The 25894-nt window shown below is 34.2% G+C and overlaps 1 protein-coding gene across 1 annotated transcript in view; it reads right to left on the bottom strand.

The window, feature by feature from the left end:
• The window catches only part of Pde3b (phosphodiesterase 3B), a 178091-nt gene that overhangs the window by 27792 nt on the left and 124405 nt on the right, over nt 1-25894 (bottom strand). The window contains exons 7-12 of the mRNA XM_023719327.1: nt 21493-21543; nt 14894-15142; nt 12499-12632; nt 11475-11581; nt 3128-3335; nt 2536-2614 (exon numbers count right to left, since the gene is read on the bottom strand). Of these exons, the coding sequence (XP_023575095.1) occupies nt 2536-2614; nt 3128-3335; nt 11475-11581; nt 12499-12632; nt 14894-15142; nt 21493-21543 (828 nt within the window). The remainder of the gene's footprint in view (nt 1-2535; nt 2615-3127; nt 3336-11474; nt 11582-12498; nt 12633-14893; nt 15143-21492; nt 21544-25894) is intronic.

Raw genomic sequence — 25894 nt, 5'->3', positions numbered from 1 at the left:
AAAACGTTTCAAATCAAGGGGCCAGGGAGATAGCTCAGTAGAATAAGTGCTTGCCTGGAAGCACAAGGGCCTGAGCTCAATCCCCGGTTCCGCCAAAAAAAAAAAAAAAAAATCAAGCAGTGTAAGTCCTCTAATTTACTTTTTCAAATTTTCATTGGCTACTGTAGGCATTATGTATTCCCATATAAATTTCAATACCAACTTAATTGCTTCAAAAAACTCTGCTGGAGTTTTGTAAGAATTGTGTTGAATTTTCACTGAATTTAGAAGTCATGTTAATAACACTGAGTCTTCTAGTCCATTATTAAGAAATACATCTCAGTTTATTTAGATTTTCTCTAATTTTTATCAGCAAGATATAACTTTCAACACATGTATCTTTTACTTGTTAAATTCATCCAAACTACTTTATTCTTTTTTATAATACTGTGAGTGGAATTCATTCAATTTACAACGGCTTAATTGTAGAAGAAAAAGAACATATTACTGTACACTGATCTTAAATCTTTAAACATTTTTCATTAGCATATGCTTGTGATACATAATGAATGTATTCATTGTGGGGTAGCAGTGCATACACATATTACATCTTGATCTCTTCATTTCCCTTCTTCTCTCTTCCCCTCCCTCCTATCTCTCCCTATCACCAGGTTCTCCTTATCACCAGTTTTGTGACTTCGTCAAATTTCTTCGGGTATGTGTGTGTGCATGCTGGCCTGCATGTTTCCTTAGGATATCTACACAAAGGACCATATATAAACTGTGAATACTGATAGTTTTATTCTTCCTTTAGATTCTAGATGCCTTTATTTTTTTCTAATTTTCCTGGCTAAGCTCTCCAATACAACACTGAAAAAAAAAATACTCTGCCTTCAAATCACATCGCATTATTGGTCTTAGAGGGGAGAACCACCAGTCTTTCTCCATTCAGGACGCTGGCTATGAATATAACTTTTTTGAAGTTATATTCATAGCCAACATCCTGAATGGTGAAAGATCAGGTAAAGGATCTTCCTAGTTATTCTTAGTTTGTTTTCTAATCACAAAACAATACTTTTTGCCCAATGCTTTCTCTTCATCTACTGAAATTATTATGTGGGTCCCCACCTTTATTCTTTTCCTGTGGTGGATTACATTGATATCTGAGTGACCAGACATCTTTGCATTCCTATGATAGGATTTGGTTATGATGTGACCATTTTATGTAGCTGAATTTAGTTTGCTAGTATTTTACAGGAATTTCTGTATCTATACACATAAGAGATATTGGTATACATTTTTCTTGTGAAGAATTTGTCTAGTTATGATGTGAAGGTAATACTGGTCTCATAGAATGAGTTGGGAAGTTCTCCCTTCTGTATTTTTAAAAGTTTGTGAAGTCCTGGCTCATCATTATCCTTTTTTATAAACAACCTTTTGAGAGGTAAAAACAAAAAACAAAACAAAAATTACTTACCTGACCCCTGTAAAGGGATGAACTTTGTAGTATGTGAAAGGATTTATATGAGCCTATCAACCTTGAAAAGACCTCTGTCTGGTTTACCACAAAGTACTAGAAGACACTTCTAGAGTAGAGCACTTCAGAGTGTGCCAAGTTATGCCTGCAAGACAGTATCTGTCTGCATTATCTCCTAAAGCTACTTCCTCCAAACTGCCAATTCTCAATGACTGGCCCCTCCTAACTGGCAGGCACCCTTTTGTTAGCCCCAAACTCCAAGTCTGCTTTCTTGACATTTTCTCCTTCAGATCATGCAATTCTTGGAACCTTATTAGTACTTCAATGGATTAATGGATTTAATAGCCTAATTAGTATCTTAAATTTTTAAAAATAATTTGCTCAGCTTTTCTAGCTGCACTTATGAAAAAGTTTGCCTGAGTTAACTACCTAAGTATCACTGATAAGTAGGCCACTGATTTCAGTTATAAAACAACTCTAATTTCATCTACAGTATTTTTTGTTTGAGGATATGTTTCTTTTTTTATGTATCTGGCACAGTGTCTCACTATGCAGCTTGGACTCATAGTGATCCTGCTCTTTTCAGCTTCCCCAGTGCTGGGATTACCAGTGTGCACCACCATACCCAGTCTGAGGATGTTTCAGACTGATATAATTAACCAAAGTTTAAAACAGCTGCTCTCTATTTTATAAAATATTATGCATTCTTCTGACCCCAGATCATACAATACAAATTTCAACATTCTACTTTTACTATTTATCAATACTAGCCACAACCAAAGAAAACTACATTCATTTGTACAATACATTTTCACTCTTCTAAATACCTTCATCTTTTTTTATAATTTCTTTTTAATAACTCTTCTATTAGACAATAATATTCATTTTAAAGACTGATAAATGGAGGCCAGGACAATAGCTCATTGGCAAGAATGTTTGCTTAGCATGTACAAAGCCGTAGGTTCAATCCTCAGCGCTGAAAACAACCCTTAAAGATTGGTAAATAGACAATAAATTCTTTATTTATCTACTTGAAAAAACATAGTAAGAAACTGCTATTAGTCTAAAATATACATTACTTGTGCCTTCTCACCTGATTTTCCACTGTGGGGGACTGATTCACATGTTGAAATATATTTCAGTATTTGATTTCCACAGCTCATAAAATAAAACAGAATAAACACATATATATGATAATGGTTAGAAAATCTGCTTCATTTTTAATCAAAATCCCAACTGCTATGCATTTTAATATTCTAATCTCTATAAATTTAAAAGACTTCAGCCTAGAAATCATCTGTGTATCCTTGAAGGATATAACATATTTTCAAAAGTCAACATTCATATCTGAGGTAAACTCACATTACTGCCAAACCAGAAATAACTGCTAACACCATGTGAACTATGTATTGTGAACACAGACTAAAGCAATGTCTATTGAAATGATTCTCTGTTACTGACAGAATGATAAGTAGAATAATATTTTATCTTGGATAGAGATCATTTAATTAGAAAATAAACAATACTGACATTTGAAAAATAAGCCACTAGATTGAAAGAAGATATGATTTTAACTCATAATCCAGTTATAAAATAGGATTAGATAATAAGTAACAGTTTATTAAAATAACCTATATTTTGAAACACAAGTAATAAAGTTAGGAAACTTACCTATTACATAGATTGCTATCAGAATTTCTAAGGTGCTGATAAAAATCTGGTGTAGTGGGCACATTGCTCTGAGATCTGTGCAAAATAACACTTGGCTTTGTAAGAAAATCAGCAGTGTCAGGAAATTCAATGGGTGACCGATTAGTTAGAGAGCCAGCAGACACCAGTTCATGGCTGGGAGAATTCACAGGACTCCGGGGTAAAGCACCTTACAAAATTAAAGAGGAGACAAATAAATATGTATTTATATGTATGCACTCGCTACATTTTCCTTGTTCAAAAAAAGTGCAATTAAATGATAAAACTGATTTCTACATGGAGTCTCAAGACATCTCAGCAATTGACAAAATAGTTGTTGCATTGATGCTGATCAAAAATGACTACTGGGTAAAAAGAATATACTTGTCATCAAAAATAACTATTAAATAAAAAGAATAATAGCATAAAGTACATAAATATTGAGAACATGACTAAAATGTACATACTCTACAAAATGGATTTCCATAATTCGTGTTGGTCAGTATTTCCCACATTTTATAAAAGAAGTTAGGATGATTATCCATATAAGCAAGGTACTAAATTTCATTGATTTGTTCAATTCAGTAACATTCAATTTTATTAAAAAGCTAACATTCATAAGTCAAACTAAAAAATTATATACTAATGCACTAGCAGCTCCCTTTAAAACATGTATTTAAATATGTCATGCTTGCTGACTCATTCACTCAAAATCTGAAAATATGTTAAAAATGTGCAGGTTTCACAATGCAAAAAAGTAGCATTCCTGCAAGTCAATGAACCTAGGCTATAACAGAGAACACAAAGAAGTGCTAAAATGCTAAAGCAAAGGGGTGGGCAGAATACTGCAGGACCAAATAGTATGTCTCTCTAATCCAGCTGATTTTTCCATAAAGCTTTAGTGAGTTCTTTGAACAAAGGCACTGTGTGTTCACCTGAAGAGAAGTAAGCAACTTTAAAACTTTAAGTATAAAGAGCCACGTAAAGTTCAATTCTGAGAGGAAATCAAGTAACAGTAATTAAAACCTACAGTATTTTAGTGGTAACAACTATAGGTGATGGAATCAACCAAGTTGTGTGTCTGGTTACTTATCTACACTACTCTACATGTTGCTGTGAAGAGTTTTTAGATGTCTATAACATTTAAATCAGTAGATTTTGAGTTAAATAAATTAACCGCCATCATGTGGGTAAGACTCCAGCCAATTAATTGAATAGCCTACAAGAAAAGACTGGGGCTTCTGAGGAAAAAGAAATTTAGACTCCAGACTACCTTCAGATTCAAGAATTTAATATCAGTTCCTGTTAGAATTTACCAGTCTTTGGGCCTTCCCTGAAAATGACACACTTTCTAAGATTCAAAATGTTGTGGGCCAGTCCCTTAAAATGAGTAAGTTCTCTTTCAGTATCTCTTTCTTTCTATGTAATTTATATTCTTTATCTGTTGCCAATTTGATGATGAACAGAAGGACAATGTGCTTTTGTTTATAGTTTTCTGATTACTGCTGAAAGTTAAGGACCTTTCATTTTGATGTGAATATATCATTATACAATCTCTTCTCTCAAGAGACTGTTTCACTCCTTTTAATATTGGAAATATTAGATTGTCACTGACAAAGGATCTACAAAGTGCGGTACAGGGCTACAGGATAAATCCCGAGAGTACTTGACTGAACTTATCAGATACAAAAGTTAGATTTCTTGCTATATAGGTCTTGCTTTATCTTGGTTTTAAACATCCAGCAGAAAAGTATAAAAATGAGGTATATAAAGTGAAGCCATATTGATGTGATAAGCGGTAAAAGGCTCAAGTCAATAACTTCTAAGGATAGCCCACTAATATTATAGACTGCTAGACAGAGTTGGATTATTTAGCTGAATTCAAACACCTATAGTATTTAGACGCCAATAGAATATTCACCTCTGACAGGACTAAACAAAAAAAAGGGGATACAAAGGAAAGATCATTTTGTATTTATATATACAAAATAGGATAAATATACAGCTACTTTCGCTTAATTCAATGAGAAGAAAGAGGTGTAGTAATAGTGTTTGGACAGGATATCCTGTCTGCTTCTTGTACTATGGATAACCACTAAGAAGATAACAGTGTACAAGGTACTGATTATTGAAACGGTCCTATTAATCAATTTTGAAACTGTATCATTCATATTTAATTCTGTCTCTTTTTTTTTTTTTTTTTTTTTGGCAGAACCAGGGACTGAACTCATGCCTTTGTGCTTGCCAGAGAAGTGCTTATTCCACTGAGCCATCTCCCCGGCCCCTCATATTTAATTCTCGATGAAATTTAAAAAATAAATAAAAATAAAAATAAAAAAATTTTATTTAAAAAATATTGGATTGTCAGCTTTTTGTTGGTTTGTTTAATTTTTGGTACTGGGAATTGAACTGAAGATCTTGCACTTGCCAGTCAGGTTCTGTACCACTGAACTATACACCAGGCCCAATACAGGACTGCTGTCTCACACACTTAAAAATTGTCTCTCTGATTCCTGCCTCTGAAATTGAGTGTAGGAAAATATTATAGCTTGCCTCTTATAAAGAATAATGGCATCAAATAACGGAACTGAACAAAAAAGGGGATACAGATGAATGTCCATTTTGTATCTGTGTATTCAAAATGGTTAGGATAGATATATAGTTACATTCTTTTAATGAATAGAGGGATTTGTTCTAATAGTGTTTGTAAATAAGATATTACGTCCGCATCTTGTACAGCAAATAACCACTAGGAAGAATGCATGCAATGTGTTAATTATTTTTTCCCATAATTTTATTGATAAACAAATAGCAATGAGACAGCTTCAAATCAAATCGGTAGGACAGTTTTAATAATTAACACACTAGGAGCTAAGGTGGCCTCCAGAAAATAGTCATCAAGAAGGCAAGGCCATCAAGAGCTCACAACCAAAGGGGATGAATTTGGACTCCAATTGAAAGAGTCTAGAAGCTGATTCACACAATTATACTACATATTATTATGTAGCCTTTATAATACCCTAAGCAGAGAACTGTAAGCTGTGTGAGGACTCCTGATCCACAAAAACTGTGATAGTTTTGGTAATCTGATGTGTAGCCACAGAAAAATAATATATTTGACTATAATTCTTCTAGATTTATTTATATAGTTGAATTCTAGCTTTCTCGGATATTGCAGCTCTTTTCATAAGATGTTTGTGATAAAGCTACTAATTTTACGTGGTTAAATTTCTTCATCTAATTTCATATGGTGAATATTTTTAAGTCTGTTTATAGAAGTTTTTCCTAACTCTAATGACATTAAATATAACAGCACTATACACTTTTCATTAAACTTATCTCTAGGTAGAAATCCATAGCTTTCAATTCAGCTATACTTGTCCACAATTTGCCCATTTACTCAAACTCTGAAAAAGATCAAGGTAAAGAAAGTAGATTAATTCATCTTGCAGAGGAAATTTTAAAACAACTCAGGGCTCAGGCAATGATGTGAGCAGTGCTGGGCACTTGCAAATGCACTTGGAGTGAGGACTGGAAGCAAAGGCCAGGACAGAAAAAGGTGAAAAATGAATTTTGACCCAGACAGGATTATGTATAAAGTTGGGGTCAAATTGTGTGTGGTTGCTGAAGAGATTAGTGCCACTAAAAAGAAATCAAGATGCAGCTAGAGATCATACTGATAAGTGAAATAAGTCAGATCATTTTCTTTGAGTGTAAAAACCTAAAAGAGTAAATAAAATCCAAAAGGTACAATAGATACTGTGAAATGGAAAGAAACTGTTCAAAGAGCAGGAACAACGGGGATGCAAACTGGCATAAATATATTCTGATTCAGTGAAACAGAACTGATATCCAGAGATAAGCCATTATACTTCTTTGTAGAAATAATCTCATATGGAAAGGAGAAAAGAAAAGCAAGAAGGAATGAAAAAAATATGTATGTATATACATAGAATAGGTTGGATAACTGTATTGCTGATTTCTACCGGTCTACTGAAAGGAACAGTTAATGCTTAATGTTTTTCTTCGTTTTAATTTTTTGAGCAATTTTACATACTTATATCTGGTAATCTGAACAATTAATTTGAAGATAACAATATAGAATATAACAGTAACTGTTAAATTCCTATCATTTTGTTTAGTGAAATTCTGTATCATTTCCAATATTTTTACTATGTTTTCATTCTCTTTAAAATATTTTTTAAAAAATTTTTAAAAAGAAATCGGGCTTGCCAAATAGCTCGGGATTAAAGCACCTGCAAGCAGGTGCAGGGGCTAGGGATTCAATCTCTGGGCCTGCCATGCCGGCCCCACCCTGGAGGCACACTGAGATGGCAACTGAGACTGGACGTGGTGGCACACGCCTATAATCCCAGCTCTTGAGAGGCTGTAAACAGGTGGATCACTATGAGTCCGATCTAGTAGTGAGACCCTGAACACCCTGTAGACCCTTCCGTAAAATACAGAAAAAGGAAAGAGGAGGAGGAGGAGGAGGAGGAGGCTGTAGTGGTGGTGGAGGACAAGAAGAAGAAATCATCAAGTATTGTGTAAAGGTACAAGAAGATTCTTTGAGGGAATTTCAGAAATTAATAAACCCCACAAATCACCAGCAAACATGCAGAAGTATAAACATTTCCCTAGTACCTCTGTTCCAGAAAAGCCTGTTACAAAACTTGTTTCCCCAGGATCCATTTCACTGTGCTCAGCCATCCAGATGTGGTTGGCTGTCAGGAATAATGCTCCAGTGACTATGAGGACACGTGTATCTCTACAGGGTGCTGATTTCATTTCCCTTGAAGAGGGACTCAGCATATAACTCTAAGCTTTCTGAGGAATAAACACTGTTTTCCATAACGGTTCCTCTAACCTACATTCCCAACAAAGAACAAAGGTTCCTTTTCTCCATACCCTGACCAACATTTACCTTTATGGTTTTAATTGCTATCTTTGAATTTATAATGCATTTTTGAGTTAGCTTTTTAATACGGTAAGATTTCAAATGAATTCTTTTGCACCTTCATATTCACTTTCCCAGCACCCTTTGTTGAAAACACTATTCATTCCCCCATTGAATTATCTTGACATCCTTATTGATAACTACTTGACTATGAATACAAAGGCCTATTTCTGGATATCAATTCTACTGCACTGAATTGGAATATATTTATGCCAGTAACATATTCTCTTGAGCGTCACAATGTGATAAAATACATTTTCTAAAAACTGGAAATGTGAGCCTTCCTATTTCTTTCTCTTTTTTATTAAAAAATTGTTTTGGATATTCTGGGACCCTTACATTTCCATTTGAATTTTAGGATGACATTATTTCTACAAAGAATCCAGTCCAAATCTTGGTAAGGATTGTGTTGGATGGGAATGATGCTGTCTTAACAAGTTTTCTGACTGATGAACATGAGATGTCTTCTTTAATAGGTCATCTTTAATCTATTCTGTTACTTTTTAGTCATCCCTGCAGCTTTTATTTTTCTTTACTTGTATTCTTTTGGGCTACTAAATATTTTTACCACGCCAGTGTGCCTCCTATATTAGCTTTGTAGCTGTATCCTCTTTTTAATGTTTTTTTAAACTGCAATCTAGTATAATACACTACGTTTCTTGGAAGCATCAGTTTCTTCTAAATTAGAACTTTTTGTTATTTTTCATTACCGCCACTAGTACTTTATAACAAGTCTAAGTCACTTTACCCACCTCCCTACCCTTTATGGTACTGCTCTGTGTATGGCTTCTGCATATATTATAAAATGCTACTAGGCAATTTTTTTGTTGGTTTTACTCCTTAATGTTTCCATACATATACCCATTTATTCAGGCTTACCAGTGTTCTCCTTTGCCCCTACAGTTTCTGCTTCAATCTCAATTCCTCATACCTGTTTTCTGAACCTTTGTTTCACATTTTTTGTTTCTTAATTTCCTATCTGATTTGGTGAAGACTGTTTCCCCCCTTTACTGAGGTACCGCTAACAAAAATTGTATATATTCAAGGTGTACAACATGATTTGATTTACATATACTGTACACTGTGAAAGAATTATCACAATCAAATTAACTGTTAATGATTGTTAATTAAATTAATAATTACCATACTTCATCACAATTTTATGTGTGTATATGCATGTTAAGGACATTAAAAAAGTTTTTATTTCATTTTTGCAAAGATACATCCTGAAATATGTCATGTATGAATGACAATATATAACACTGACACTTATCATTAAAAAACTCTATGCTGGAGATTTTTATTCTTGATTGAGACTGGGTGTGGTGGCTTGTGCCTGTAATCCCAGTACCTGGAAGGTTGAAAAACAAAAAGGATCATTACAAGTCCGACCTGCGTAGTGAGACCTTGTAGACTGTGTACTAAATACATTTAAAAAATTAAATTAAATTAAAAAAGAAAAAAAAAAAATATATATATATATATATATATATCTACAAACTCCGCGCCTTCTGGAGCTGGACCCACAGATCGCAGCTCTCCTGTGTCCTGCAGGCCACTTAGAGTTCTAAGTTCTTAAGTTTGGAGCGGCACCAGCAGAAGCTCCACGCCTGTGTACTGGGCACTAAGGAAGGTCAGAGCATACCAGAGTCTCACAGGCTGCCCAGAGTCCGGCAAAGTGCTTAAATGGTGCCAGGAAAGCTTTGCCCCCTCCATGTGCTGGGCCTACAGATTCCAGCTCTTTGTTCTGTTAATTATGCATTATTTTTTCTCTGTGCTTCACTTTGGCTATTTGCTTTCTGTCTCTTCAGGTTAACTGTTTTGGTTTTCTGTTTGTCCAATCTATACTTAAACCATGCAACAACTTTTTAATTTAATCAAATGTATTTTTATAATTTGTCCATCATTTGTATGTTTTCTACTTCTATTTAAATTATCCATCCATTTTGCCCATTTTTTCCTTCTATTTTTTAAAGCATTATTGCCATTTTATAAGGTCTGCTAAACCCACATAAATATATATATATATATATATATATAGATAGATAGAGAGAGAGAGAGAGAGAGAGAGAGATCTATTCTAGGCCTTGATTTTCTTGATTATCAATTTTTTGCCTCTTTGCATTTTATATTTTATTGTATATGAGAGAATTTTGTGATTTTATATTCTGTTATACCTAATATGAAAATGTCCATATTCTCTAGTAAATGTTGTATCTGTAAAATGTCCTTCCACTCCCTGACAAAGGAGCTACAAACTGCAGTACAGGGTTTCAGGGTAAATCCTGAGAGGATTTGACTGACCTTGTCAGATACAGAAGTTACACTTTTTGTTATATAGGTCTTCCTTTATCTTGGTCTTAACCATCCAGCAGAAAAGTATGAAAACGAGGTATAAAAAGTAAAGCCATGTTAATATGCTGAGCTGTGAAAGGCTCAAGTCCACAACTTCTGACATTACCAGTCCTACGGATAACCCAACAATTATGGACTCCTGGACTATATTGGATTATTTTGCTGAATTCACACACCTACAATATTTAAATGACAATGGAATACCCATCTCTGACAAAACTAAACAAAAAAGGGGTTATAAATGAAGGACCATTTTGTATCTGTATATACAAAATAGTTAGGATAGATATATGGCTACCTTCTCTTAATTCAATGAGAAGAAAGATTTGTACTAATCGTGTTTGGACAGGATATCATGTCTGCATCTTATACTATGAATAACTACTATGGAGACAACAATATGCAATGTATTAATTATTTAACTGTCCTACTAACCTGTTTTGAAACTGTCCCATTGCTATTTGTTTCTCAATAAAATTAATAAAAAATACATAAATAAAAACCAAAAAATTAAGTGTTCCATAATTCTTAATTCTATCAGAATGACTTCCCAGAATACAGGCAGGATATTGGTCTACTCTCAGAATTTTTTTCTCTACAAATACCGTATTACAAAAGAAGCTTTTTCTTTGAGATTTCTCCCTTGTTCTCAATCTGTAACTATCTAAGTTAATAAAATAATCTTATATTTTACCTGTGAATTCTTTGTGCCTAGGTGTCACACAGTAGATATTCACAATGTATTTAGTGGATGACTTAGTAGCCAATCTAAAATGTCTACTCATTTTAACTAAATGCTATTCAAAATTAGACATAAATGTGAAATGAATTTATATTGCCATATATTTTGTACCATATTTAAATCATAAGGAATGTTTTGTAAGCTGGATTCAGTGGCACATGCATATGCTGAGGCAGGATGATCCAGCCTGCACAAAATAGGGAGACCCTGTATCTTAAAAGTAAATAAATAAAAAAAAAAGTAAATAAATCAAATTTTACATAACGTTTTCTTACCAGCTCTCCTCACACCTCCGTGGTGAGTCACTGACATAGAAGATGACCTTTGCTTTGGGGCTGTCTGTAGATTTGAACTAAAAGGCCCATTTAGATAGTATCCTTGACTAAAAAGGAAACAGAGAAAATATAGCTATCTGATTACATTTCACATAGAAGTTAACAACATAAATGTTAAAAAATAAATAGCTATGTTCCAATCCTGCCATCTACTATTTCAACTGTCAAACTATGTAGCTCAAACTAAAAAAAGTATAGCACCGCACCAGTAATAACAAAGGTGGACTAATTATCTAGCAGAATTTACATTCGCACTCTAATTGTATTGACATAGATAACTGATTAAAGAGAAGCATGAACCCATGAAAGAGATCATTATCTTTCCTGGCTTTCAGAAGATGAAGAATTAAATCCTTTGTTATCAAAGAAAATGATATTTACATGCAGAAAATTTTAGCTCCTACATTTTTCCAGTCTCAATGAGTTGAAGTTTCTTATGGTTTTAATTTGCATGATTATCACTATTTTGTTCCAAGTAATTTCTTAACAGATTATAGAATATATTAGTAGAACAGGGTGAAAGAGTCTTGCCACTTCAGCCCTAACAACAGTGATGAGTCCTGGGAACATGATCTTCTTTTCACAAGCAAGTAACTCTCTGTTGCTTGACTTTAGCATATTCTATATATTAGACTGCTGACTATCACAGTAATGGTCACCTCTATCAATTTTAAAAAAGTCCCAGCATCCTATCCTAAGTTGATCTTAATTTCTTTAAACTATCTGATTCATGTTCCTAAGATGGCAGCATGCTTTCTACCTATTGTACCTAAAGTTTGAGGGAGAGTATGTTAATTTCTTTTCAAAGGTCAGGTTCATGATTATACCTATCATTACCATTGATGCTATTATATATGTAAAATACTTCAACCATTCCTTTCTGCTCTAAAAACTATTTCAGACTTTATTCACAGAAAAAAGGGGGATGCTTTAAGTTTCCTTAAAAGGCTCCAGAGATTTTTACCTTGAAGTGCTGAATTCTTGATGAGGCCTTTTGCCATTACTGCGGTCCCACCTTGAAGACTGTTCAATAGGTGACAATCCTAAAGTTCCTGAGCTCCTTCTTATAGTTGGTAAACTATTCATACTACTTAGACCCTGTTGAATAATTGAATAGTGGTTAAAACTGTCATCTTGTAATACAGTGCACATGTAATAACAATGACGGCACATACAAATACCATTATGAAGTGTATTTTCACATGTATAAGAGAAACTAAAAGTGTCATTTTGAAAATGTGTTCATTCACTCCCAATTTTACTTTCTATACCATTGTTCTACTTACTTTCATCCTAGCAAATAATAACTTCTGAACTCCTTACAATTTAAACTAGGTTTTATTGTTTGTTTGGTTTTTGCACATCTTACTCCTAGTTTCAAAAGAAAGAAACAATTGGAAATTTAAAAAGTGGACTTCAAAAAGCGACCCTGAAAATCAGCTTTAAAGGACAAGCATAGGCTCAAGGATGACTAGCCCTGTATCTTAATTTTTAAACACTTTTAGTATAATGTTATCTAATGGACCTAGTACTTAATCTGGAGAAACTACAAGATTCTGATTTACCCTCTGAATTAATGATTAAATTAAATATTGAACATTTTAAGCATTAATATTTATCCTAATTTTTAAAATACTATAAATCCAAAATTCAAATAAAAGGAGTATTCTATGTTGACCAACGTGAATAGATGCTTTGCTAAAATTTATACAACACAGTTTCTGCTTCTTATGAATTTCCCCTAGCAGCAAAAACTGCAACAATTTCAGAGAAAAGTGTATTATGTTTTAGTTGTTTCAAGGATATTAATTATGTGAGTTTCACGGCTAGCTGCACATACAGTGAAAAAGTTGTTGCTGACTATGGTTAAGATTTAAATTCTCTTTTTGTTCTTAACAGACATATAAGGTACTTATATGAAATTGTCTATTCTTACTCCCTTTTGCTGACTAGTATTTTTCATAAATGCTATAGGTCTCTTTCAAAGTATAAGGCTTTTTATATGCTTTTCCAAAAGCAGAGACATTTATATATGGAATTTTAATGAGTTTAAGAAGCAAAAATAAAAATAAGAGTTACTTCCTGATTCCCATCTGGCTTTCTCACTCAGTGGATTCTAGCACCAAAGCCAGCCTGATTAACTACAACGCTCAGGAACTGAGGTGTTAAGACACCCTGCTTGACCACTATTACACCTAAAACCTACCAGGATCCTTTTCTACAGAGTAAATGGAATAACAACAGTAGCAGTGCTATCAATATGGTTTTTATGAATAAGAGTTTTAAGAATTATTATTTTTAACTACTGTCATAAGTAACAAACATCAATGGAAAATGTGAAGAAATAACAACATAGTTGAAAGCTAACTCAAAATATATTACGTTATCGATTTATTGCTATTCCATGAATTTTGTATGCATGTGATTAACTTTTTACCAGTAGGGCACCAAAAAATATTTCCTAAGTGCCACTTTGTAAAGTTAGTTCAGCCTAATGCTGGCAGCAGTATGTAAACCATTTCAAAGGAAAAACATCACATAATGACCTAAAATACAAATGTCATCAGTAATTTTTAAATCCTTTGGCCCTAACAGGGCTTTGTTAATTTTTCAACATTTCCAAACTCATACTGAGATTTGGTCAAAATTCTCCAAAATCTCTATTAACCTTTTTCTAAATTCTATATGCATTATTATAATTAACAAAATCAAGTGAATTTCATAATCTCTTCATTATAGTGTCCTTGTATAATAAATTAGTTGAATTAGAATAATCCCTAAATATTTCTAGTTTTAATACTTTATGGTTTTATCTACTGATGATTCTATCAAGGATAATTCAAAAGCCTAAACAATGAAAACCTAAATAAAACTGTACAGTAATAAGGAGAAGTCAATTCCACATCTAATGATGGAAAAATTAGTCCCTACTGATCTACAGCAATCTCCCTGGATTAAAAAGGGGTCCGAGGAGCAGAGTTCAAAACATGTGGATCATTTTTAAATAATTTATATTTTACAATATGAGTAGTATCATGATAATTTGTTTAACCAGAATAATTTCTAGATTTTAAAGAATAGATTAATGACATTTTGTGCAAGTCTAGGATTTGCTTGTTCTGCATTTCTTAATAATAATAATAAAAGCATTCAAATAATAACTGCTAGTCACAGCAGTGTTATTCAAAATAAAAACTGAATACCCATCCAGAATTATTTGAGTTTAATTGCCTAGAAAGTCCCAAGCAGTTAAATATGAAAGACTTGATCCTTAAAAAGGAAACTGTATGTTATACAGTTTTAATCTGAAAATACCATAAAATGTAATCAATAAGGCTGAATGATTGTTGTATTTTAACCTTGTGAAGCTTTCGATCTGCTCTCTCCGCTGGATCTTGTATATCAGAGCAGGGGTAAAATCCAGGAAATGGGGCTAGAGGATTCATCTTTGGCCTATAGGAACCAGAGAAAGCACCCATCAAGCTGCTGATACTCTGCAGGGAAGAAATGACTTGTGGGGGAAGGCTTGGGTCCACCAGGAGATCCGACACCATATTGCGTGCTTCATTTAGCACTGAAAGATCAATTCCATTTCCACCTCCAGAATTCTAGAAAAGTAAAATTATTATTTATTACACAAAAATTAGCAGTAAGTTGTTCTTTAAATAAAAGTACATGTTATAATACAAAAGTGATTTAATCTTACTAATATAAATTTCCATTAATTTGGACAGGCATAAATGACACGTATCTAATTGAAAATTCCAATTTTAAAATTTTGCTATATACTATAATGCTATAGATAATATCTAATATATTACACACAAATACTTAAATATAATGTACTTTAGATACTATATTTCTCTTAGTTCATAGCTAATAGTATTCATAACTGACTCACTGCCTTTATAATTAGCATATTTAATGTCCATAATTGGATATTATATTAATTTATCAATGATTTCCTTTTCATCATGTCAAAATTTCTTTCTTTCTTTCTTTCTTTCTTTTTTTTTTTTTTTTTTTTGTGGAACCAGGGATTGAACTCAGGCCCTTGTGCTTGCCATGGAAGCACTTATTCTACTGAGCCATCTCCCCAGCCCCCTCAAAATTTCTTTTAAATACATAAATCATTTCTTTCATTTATTTTATAGGATACTTTATTTTAGTGACAAAGGTTATGGGAAAGGCTCCTGAGTTTGAAATCTAAACATTAAACCTAACTATGATCTGAACAACTTCTATTAGCACTTGAAGATGTTAGTTTCTTCAATGTAAAATGGAGATTAGAATCTAATTCTTCAAGGGTTGATATGAGAATGAAATCTGATAACACCTGTCAATTACATAAGGCAGTGTGTATTACATGTATTTAACATGCAATAAATAGTAGTATTACTATCCGTGTTATGGAAATGCATGATAAAAAAAAAACAGAAAAATGATACTACCATTAAAAAGAGACACACAGGCTGGATATAAATGATTACAGAAAACTTTTGGGAGGGGTGGTATTTGAATTAGGTCCCCAAAATGTGGCAGGACTATATTTACAAACAGTAGGAAAAATCATTTTTTCACAATAGAACTAAAGAAAAATGATCAGGGAAACTCACTCCACAAGAGTGAAAAAACAAATAAATATCAAAGTAATAAAATACAAATGTGCAGGAGATATGAAATTGTTGAAATAAAAATTATGTAGAAGACATCACAGAAAAATAAGGTTGAAAAGTCACCAAATGCTTGAGAACACTCGGTTCCAAACTGAGTATTTGTTAATGGAGGCTTAAAACAGGATTTAAAAAAAAAAAAAAAAAGCAAGGAGAAGGAAGAGAAAGTAATGAAAGAAAATCAAATTTTGGACAGGACAATGGGGGAATGCCTCACGTAGATGGTACGTTTATATCCAGGCCTGACAGATCTGAGAAATGAGCATTCTAGGCAAACAAACTTAGCAAGTACAAAGATCTGAAAGCAGAAGATTATTTGACTTGTTTGAGGAATAACATTGAGGCCAGCACAGCTGCAACGGAGTAAGTGAAGGAGAAAGCAAATGATAAAGCCAGAGAGGAATGAGAAGGGAATCAGACTGTGTCCGTTCTTCTACATCCATGACAAGGACTTCAGTTTTTATTCCAGGGGAGATAGCAGAACAGTGAGCAAAACATGACATAGCTCACACCAGATCAAATTAAATATTTAAACTATGTACTATAACTTTAAAAGTTGAACTTAAATCCCTATTTTTCTTTGGTTTATATTTATCAAAATTCTGATTTGGTAGAGACAGCTAAGAATGATTTTTACATTTTAAATGGTGATTGAAGAAAAGGCAAAGGGGAGTTGGAGGGACAAAAGAGAAAGGAAGAGAAGCTGCAGTGGTGGCAGTGGCCACACTTTGCATGAAAATGCTAAAATATGGAGACCCAGTCCTAGCCCAGGTCCAGTGAGTGTGTGGGAGAGCTTCCCGCTACCCTGCAACGGCAGGACCAAATCTGGGTCCCAGCCCAGGCGCAGCGTGGGTCAGACCCTCTTCCACCCACTTGGGACGCCCCCAACCACTTCGCAGTACCTCCCCCACCCCACCCGCCGAGTAGGAATTTCTGCTGCATTCTGGGAACCCCCAGACCCAGTCCTAGTCCAGGCTCAGCTCACACCTGGCATACAGGCCTGGGGTATAACCCTACAGCTGCAATCCCTACAGAGAGGGTAGAGGATAGAACCACTCAGCTGGTCCAGGAGCAGAACATCTTGCCACAGGGGCACAACACGTTCACCCTCAAGGGCAGCAGCAGGAAGGAGCTGAGCACAGCAGTCAGACCCAAGCGAGGCACAGCTGGATAAATCCATACTTTGTAGATCTGCACCTGAACTTCAGTACGTACTAAGGTTATAACTAAAATGAAGATCTACAACAAAGGTCAGAAGACAGTGCTACACAAAATGACGAGAAGGAACAAAACGCAACCTTAGAACCCAACACCACCTGTAAAAAGTGCAGAGGACACTAACCCAGAACAAATTGGGAATCACACAGCTGAAAGTAATGAATCAACGGCTTCTGAAATAAAGCAACAGCTGCAGAAAGGTACAGAGGAACTCAGATTGGAAATAAAAAAAGAAATCCCTGAATTAATAACATCTGCAGTAAATAATCAAATGCAGAAACATATGGAGGAAACCCAGTACCCACCCAGAACAAGTACAGAGGACACTAGCTCGGCTCAAATGCATGAATTAATAGCATCGATAGCAAATAAGCAACAGCAGAAAGATATAGAGGAAATCAGAGCACAACTCTTTTCTGAAATAAAAAAAGAAAATGCTAAAATATGTACTTTCTTTTTTAAAAAATTTTATTTATTTATTTGTGTGTGTGTGTGTGTGTGTGTGTGTGTGGCCAGCTCAGCCCACCAGGGGGCGGGGCTGGCTGGCATGTGGTGCTGGGGGATTGAACTGCGGTCCCTGTGCTTTGCTAAGCTTGTTCTAAGTAGGTGCTTTAGACCACTGAGCCATCTCACCAGTCCTAAAATATGTACTTTCTGATCCTTCATTTATAGAAATAATGATTTGTCTTATACATTTCAAAGGAATTAGTATGTTCTATTATTGAAATTAATATATTCCACACATTTTTATTCAGCATTTTCATTAGCCTTTTGAGAGAACTGGTATTATTCTCAATATAGGTGAAGAAACAGATTCAGAGTGACTTAAGGGGCTTGCCTACTTGTCCCCTCAATCTATTTCCTCATTTCTATAGTCTTTCATCTACTTACCTATCATCTCTCCTTTTTCTCCCTCTAAATACTTTTTTAAAAGTAGATTCCACATATTAGAGAAAATATGCAGTTATCTGACTTTCTGAGTCTGGATTATTTCAATTAACATAAGGGTCCCTTGTACCATCAATTTTCTTGCAAATGTCAGGATTTCACCATAGGTAAATGATATTCCATTCCACATTTTTGTATCTACTTATTGTCAGGCACGAGGCTGTTTCCATAGCTTATCTCTTCGAACTGGGCCACAATAAACATGGCATGTAAATATCACTACAGTATGACATCTTTAATATACCAAAGAGAAGGACAGCTGGATCAAATGTATCTACATTTTTAGATTTTGAGGAAGTTATACAATGTAGTTTTTATTTTCATTTTCCTACTGGCTAAAGATGACACCAAGTGTCATGAGGATATAGAACAACTGGAACTTTCATATTGTTGATGGTTGAATAAAAATTAATACAAATTCTTTGAGGAATTATCTGGCACTATCTATTAAAAGTGAACATTTGTAGGCATAGGCTAATAATCCATTCCAAGATAATACAACAAAAGATATCATTATAACACCAATACTTGCAATAACCAAAGATGTGAAAATAGAAGTGACTACTTGTATAGTGGATGAACTATGGTATATTTATTCAATGGAATACTAAATAGAATTGGTATGAATGGGGTTGAGGAGATAGCTCAGCAGTTTAAGCACCTGCTTGGCAAGTGCAAGGATCCAAGTTCGAACCCCGTACCCCAAGCTATGCTGGCCCCAGAACCTCAGCCATGCCATGCCAACTACCTAAATAATAAATAAATAAACAAACAAACGAATAAATAAATTTTTTACAAATTTTTAGGGGGCCTGCTGGTTAGGTCAGTTGTTTAAATGCCTGCTTTTGCAAATGCAGTCAGGCTCAGGATACTGTGGTTGGATCCCCAGATCCTCATGCCTTACCAGACCTGCTCTTAAGGCATCTTAGGCCAGCCAAAAAAAAAAAAAATCTTTCTCAACTTTTGGGGCTGGGGAGATAGCTCAGTAGAATAAACGCTTGCCTGGCAAGCACAAAGGCCTGAGTTCAATCCCCTGTTCCACCAGGAAAAAAAAAATTTTTAAAGGAATTAGTATGAATAGATTGCTACTATATATAGTAACAGTCTCACATTAAAATTTATATATATATATATATATATATATATATATATACATATATAGGATTTTACTATGCAGGTTCTGGACTCCTAGTGCTCCTCCTGTCTCAGCCTTCCCAGGACTGGGATTACAGGTAGGCACCACCACACCCAGTTTCGGGGTGGCATGATGCACCTAGGGTTCTGGGGCAAGCACAGCATATGGTACCAGGGATCAAACCCAAATCCTTGCACTTGCCAGGCAGTTACCCAGACTGCCGAGCTCTCTTTGGCCCCTTCACAAGTAAATTTTGAAAAGAAATAAAAACACAAACATTTGTTTCCATTTATATAAAACTAAGTCATAATTTTAGAAATCCAAGATTGATACAATGCTCGAGGAAAGTTAATGTCAAAGAGAGTATGTGAGGGCTTTCTGGGAATTCGATTCCTCGTCCAAATGATGCTTACATGTGTGTATTCAGTTTAAGAAAACACATCAAGTTGTACATTCATGACTTTTACATTTTTATAGATGAATGTTAGACTTCATAGGTCATTAAAAAGGAAGAGAAAAAAACAGCCAAAAATAAAAATAAAGGACTGAGATGCTTAACATCAAACACCAGTTTGTATGACAAATGCAAGGTCTTGGCCATTACTGTCTACTTATCTTTAAATTTTTCTCTGGATGCTTGTTTTATTGGAAACTGAGGGGGTTTGTGCATATGAATGATGATAAAGCCTACATGTCACAGGTCAAGGAACCATCCCCAAACCCCTTTAGTTCAGGGGTAGCCAGCTCCTTGATTTAATCTTACTACAATGGTTACGTTCTTTTGTTCATCCAAGTCTGGAGAATATTCCTATGGACCACTATGGCTGCTGCACTCATTGTTCAAAATTAAAAATCAGCCATTCAAAGGGATGTTCATCTTTCAAAAACTTCTGTTGGGACAACTATTAAAATACATCTAATACTCATGCATAATATTTCTGCAACAACTTAATATTTATTAGTATTCATCATCATAAAAAATCAAGTTTCACAATAGCAGATGAAATATAATGGTTTTTTAGAATAGAATATAGATTTGTAATAATTCTATACATATGGACATCAAAATTAGCAAAGTTAGAACATAGTTAATAGGTTAATGTTTATATTTTTCTCTTTATATTTCTATTTTCAATTCATCTGATATTAACATATCTTAAAAGGTTAAAAATTACTCTTAAAGTATATATTATTTCACTTATAAACTTCAAAAATAAGCAAAACTTATCTCTAGAAATCAGGAGAGGAATTCTCTTTGGAGGTATTGGTAATGCCTGAAATGGGACTAGTGAAACCTGTGGGGCATTGAATGTTCCAGTTCTTCACAGAGATACTAGTTATATAGATGTTTCGTGAGTGAAAATTCATTTAGCTATGTAATACCACTATGCATGTTATAACTGAAAATGACAGTGTTTTCACTTCCCTAATAAAAATATTCTGCCAACTGCCCTACTGTCTCAAATATGGCCTTAAATTTGTTCATCTTCTGTAGATCTGTGTTCCACAACAGAAAAGAAAAATATTTTCATCTTTAACATAAAAATACTAGTTTAGAGGCTCAGCAGCATAGGCATCTGCCTGGCAAGCACAAGGTCCTGAGTTCAATCACCAGTACAAAAAACAAAACAAAACAAAAAAAATTAGTTTATCTGAGCCCACATTATATTAACATTTCTAAAAGACTACTTGCATAAGCTGGTTTCTTATTTTATTTTTCCTCTACACTTAAACTGTACTTTAAAAAAAATCTACCTCAAAGAATATTCTAGCTAACTTAGTTACAGAAAATTTTATGACACACAAATCTTGTAAATGTAGAGGGCCAGGGAGATAGCTCAGTAGCATAAGCGCCTGCCTGGCAAGTGGGAGGTGCTGAGTTTGATCCCTGGTAATACAAAAAAGAAAGAAAGAAAACTTGTAAATGTAACTTTAAGGTCAATTTTTCACAACAGATATTAGTTAATAATGATACTATATTTACCTGGTAGTGAGGCTTATACCACTGCTTTAAGTCCCAATCCCAAAGGATCATCTGGAAAAAAAAAAATCCACTTGGTTAAAATCAGAAATGAATGACTGACTGAATGAATGAATGAATGAATGAATGGACAAACTGCAGTTTTTCAATTATAGATATCCAAAATAGCTTTATTTTGTAAGGGCATTAGGGAGATAAGAATAAAAATAATCTTTAGGCAGAATACTTCATTACTTTATAAAAATTATAATCAAGAAATAAGAATAAAAATTAGATAAAGACACAAAAACTATTTTAACCTTCAAATACTATCCCAAAAGTAAAATCAAAAATCACATCTAATCACTAAAAATACAAGAAAAATTAAATACCATCAACCCTCCCTTCTAAAAGCTCATTATGTTTCACCTTAAAATAAGGTGAAATAAGGTGAAAGGGTAGAGCTATTTCCTTACCCATAAGACACTTCTGTAAAAAGTACCTAAAAAGCTGTGGTCCTTGACACTAGATTATGTATAAAGGAATGGATTTATAAAAAGCAACATGTACGAATTTAATATTCAGATAATTAATGATTGCATGCCTGATTATCTCCTTTCTGAAGTATTAATGACAGTATCTTAGTCCTACACTAGGTCTGTCCTCCCTTCTTCTCAGAGGCTTTAAGGGTGCCTTTTTATCCAATATAAATAATCATTATGTTCAATGAGATAAAATTAAGACAATTGCCACTCATCATTAATAATAAATTTCAAGTTTTCACTTACTAATTCCCTTCCTTTCTGCTTAAATAATTCATTTTAATTGCTATTTCATAACTTTCAATTAGGGTATGAATATAAACTGACTTAATTTGTAATATAGTCATATAATTTCTATATACTGTACTATCTGTGTGGTTTCTCAGATTTAGTGTTAAGTCTTTTGGTTGCAAGAATCTTAACTGTTATCTACTTTGTCATTTTTCTGGTGTTTTATCAGGAGTTGGCAAAACTTTCTACAAAGGGACAAAGTGTTTTAGGTTTTACAAGCCACTTCAAGTCTTTTTTTATTTTTTCACTTAAAGTCTTTATTGTGTTTTATTTTTCTCTTACAACTATTTTAAACATATAAAAAAATCTTTGTATGAGGGTCAAACAAGAACAGACTGTTGGCAAGATCTTGGCAGTGGGCTCTAATTAGCTGAGTCCTATTTTACACCTACCATTAATCATTGAAAAGCCATCATTAATTATCATCAATTTCTGGTCCACATCATTACAGAAAACAATCTCTTTCTTGCAAATGAAAAGAAATCTATTTTCCCCAAAATTCCAGAAAATACTACACCTACTTAGAAAATTCATCGATCAGTACTGACGAAGTGTTACAGTATAGTTATACACAAAGCATATCATATATTCTAGCAGACTCATTAAATTTATTCAGTATTTTATATATCCCTAAGTGTGGCCCTGATATAATTATTTCAGGCTGTAGTAGGATACAATGTAGATTCTGTAACTACTAATTAATAGAGTTTAAGAAGTTGATGCCCTGAGTTCAATCCCCGGTTCCGACAAAAAAAAAAAAATTAGTTGATGCCTTCCTAAAACCTAGCACTAAGATTAATAATCTAGCCAGGTAGAAACACAGACTACAGCTGTAAACACCAGACTCGGAAGACTGAGTCTGGCCAGAGAATCACTGTAACTTTGAGGCCAGTCTGAACTGTGTAACAAAATTCTTCCTCAAAAAGACAAAAAAAGAATTAATAACCTAAAATTCCTAAGAGTCTTTTATACTTGGTATTATGACAATTTATTAACTCCAGGCTATGCTTGTACAATGAATGTTAGATTCAAGCGCAATATTTTATTTCTGTCCTTACCTTAGACCATCAAAATTTCATTGGAGACTGAAATTATCAACTATCTTTTTTTAGTGTATTTAATACAGGGTCTACAGGGTCTCACCACGCAGATCAGACTTGTAGAGATCCTCCTGTTTTCAGCCTCCCAAGCACTGGGATTACAGGCGCATGCCACCATGCCCAGTCTCAGTCCCCTTCTCAGCATGCCCCAAGGGTGGGGCTGGCATGGCATGTGGTGCCAGGGATCAAAACCTGGTCTCTGCGTCTAAGCAGGTGCTTTAGTCTGCTGAGCTATCTGGCTGGCCCAAGATTATCAACTGTCTTATTCATCATTCCTTCCATCATCATGACACTTGGAAAGCTGATATTTTCTTATGTTGAATAATGAAAGCTAAGACAGAGTTATATGGTCACTAGAAGTTACCTATGAAATTGGCATGAATTCACTGTTGTGCATTCTAAACTACAAATCTGTCAACATGCACTATTATGATCTATACTCCTTCCACAAGGATATGATTAAACAAATGCCTAGACCTCAATCCTCAATTCATTAGCCTAAACAGAATGTTTTCTGCTAACTCCAGGAAGCAACTTGTTGCACTTCCCATCCTTCTACAGTAGCCTAACCTGAAGGTTTCACATGCCAAGGCCAGTGGATGGGCAGCGCCACTCACCCTTGGCCTTAGGAGGCAGCCAAGCAGCCCTCCATGTGCAACTATATCCAAGATCCCTTGAAATGACCGAACTGCCTTTGGATTGATAAGCATAGATCCACTGATGAAGCCCAGCTCCAAAAAAACCCAGGTATTGATAAGAACCCCAACCTCCCTATCATGCACGCTACCTACTACTATGTAACTTGTGGAAAACGACGAACAGCACTTATTTGCAGACATGTGAGATCTACCCAGAGCCACTGGCAAAGCCACTCAGACTAAGACGGCGGCATCACAGCTGGTGAATACCACAAACCTCTGCAGCTTAGACCACCAAGACAAACACAACCATGACCAATAGTAATTACAGCTGAATAAGCTATAGAGACACTACAGCATCCATCCTGGAACCAAAGTGAACACTGTCTATCCAATCAATACCCCAGGATATACATATATGAAAAAATATTTTACTATGTGATATTGGCAGAAGAAATGGACCTGCTGCACAGGCAAACAGAAACATGGGGATACAAAAAGCACAGCAAAGCAAATAACATAATGCCTCCACAGAAGCACAAAGGTCTCTAATAACAGATCACAGAGAAAAGAAATTGTTCCAAAAATGTATCTATGAATAAATTTAACCAAGAAATGATGTCTATAATAAAAATTATAAAACATTGATGAAAATACCAAAATGGAAATATGTCACATGTTCACAGATTGGAAGAATTACTACTATTAAATGTTCACACTGCCCAAAGCAATCTACAAATCCAATGAAATCTCCATCAAAATACCAATAATATTCTTCACAGAAAATAACAGTCCTGAAATTTGTTTGGAATCCAAATTGCTAAAGATATCTCAAAAACAAAACAACAAAAAACTGGAAGCACCAAAACACCTGACTGTGAAACTATAACAAACAACTGGTATTAAAACTATGACATAGTACAAAGACAACAATATGCAATGTATTATTGTAAATGTCCTACTAACCTGTTTTGAATTGTCTCATTGCTATTTCTTTCTGAATAAAATTAATTTTAAAAAATAAAACTAAGACATATATCAATGGGACAAAATTATGAACTAACTCAGACATAAATCTGAACATCTAAAGCCAAAAATATATCCTGGAGAAAAGTCAGTTTCTTTAATAAATGGTTCTGGGAAAGTCAAATATCTATATGCAAAAGAATAAAACTAGACCCATTATCTTTCACAATGTACAAAAATCAACTCAAAATGGAGCAAAGACTTAAATAACACCTGAAATAATGAAACCACTAAAAGATAAAAGGGGAAACACATCAAAACACTGGTATAAGCAATGAGTATTTTCAAAATCGCAAAAACACAAGCAATAAAATCATGTATAGGCAAACGGAATCCTATCAAATTCAAAAGCTTACACAACATAGGTAACTATACTAAAAACGATCTGCAGAATGAGAAAAAACACTTGCCAGATATTCATATCACAGAGGATTAATATTCTGAATACACAAAGAACTTAAACTACAGCAAAAAAATATTAATCTGAGTTTTAAAAGTGATCTCAAGAGACATTCCGCCAAAAAAATACAAATGACCAACATGTGTATGAAAAAATGCTCATCATCATTTATGATCAGAGGCAGGTAAAAACCTCAATGAGATATTACCTTACCCCATTTAAAATGCCTACAACCAAAAAGACAAAAGAATAACAAATGCTGACAAAGGTAAAGAGAAAGAGATTTTTTTCCTTTTTCTTTTTTTTTTTTTGTCTTTTTTTTTTTTTACCTGTTTTTTTTTTTTTTTTTTGGTGGAACTGGGCATTGAAAAAGGCGTTTTCCTAAAGACGAAGCAAGAAAATACTAAGTAATGCTGTATATAAAATGCT

The sequence above is a fragment of the Octodon degus genome, unplaced genomic scaffold (genome assembly GCF_000260255.1).
Source record: "Octodon degus isolate 3935 unplaced genomic scaffold, OctDeg1.0 scaffold00067, whole genome shotgun sequence".
NCBI classification, from domain to species: Eukaryota; Metazoa; Chordata; class Mammalia; order Rodentia; family Octodontidae; genus Octodon; species Octodon degus.
The sequence above is the reverse complement of the archived record's forward strand: the minus strand, read 5'-3'. Positions and strand labels throughout refer to the sequence as shown.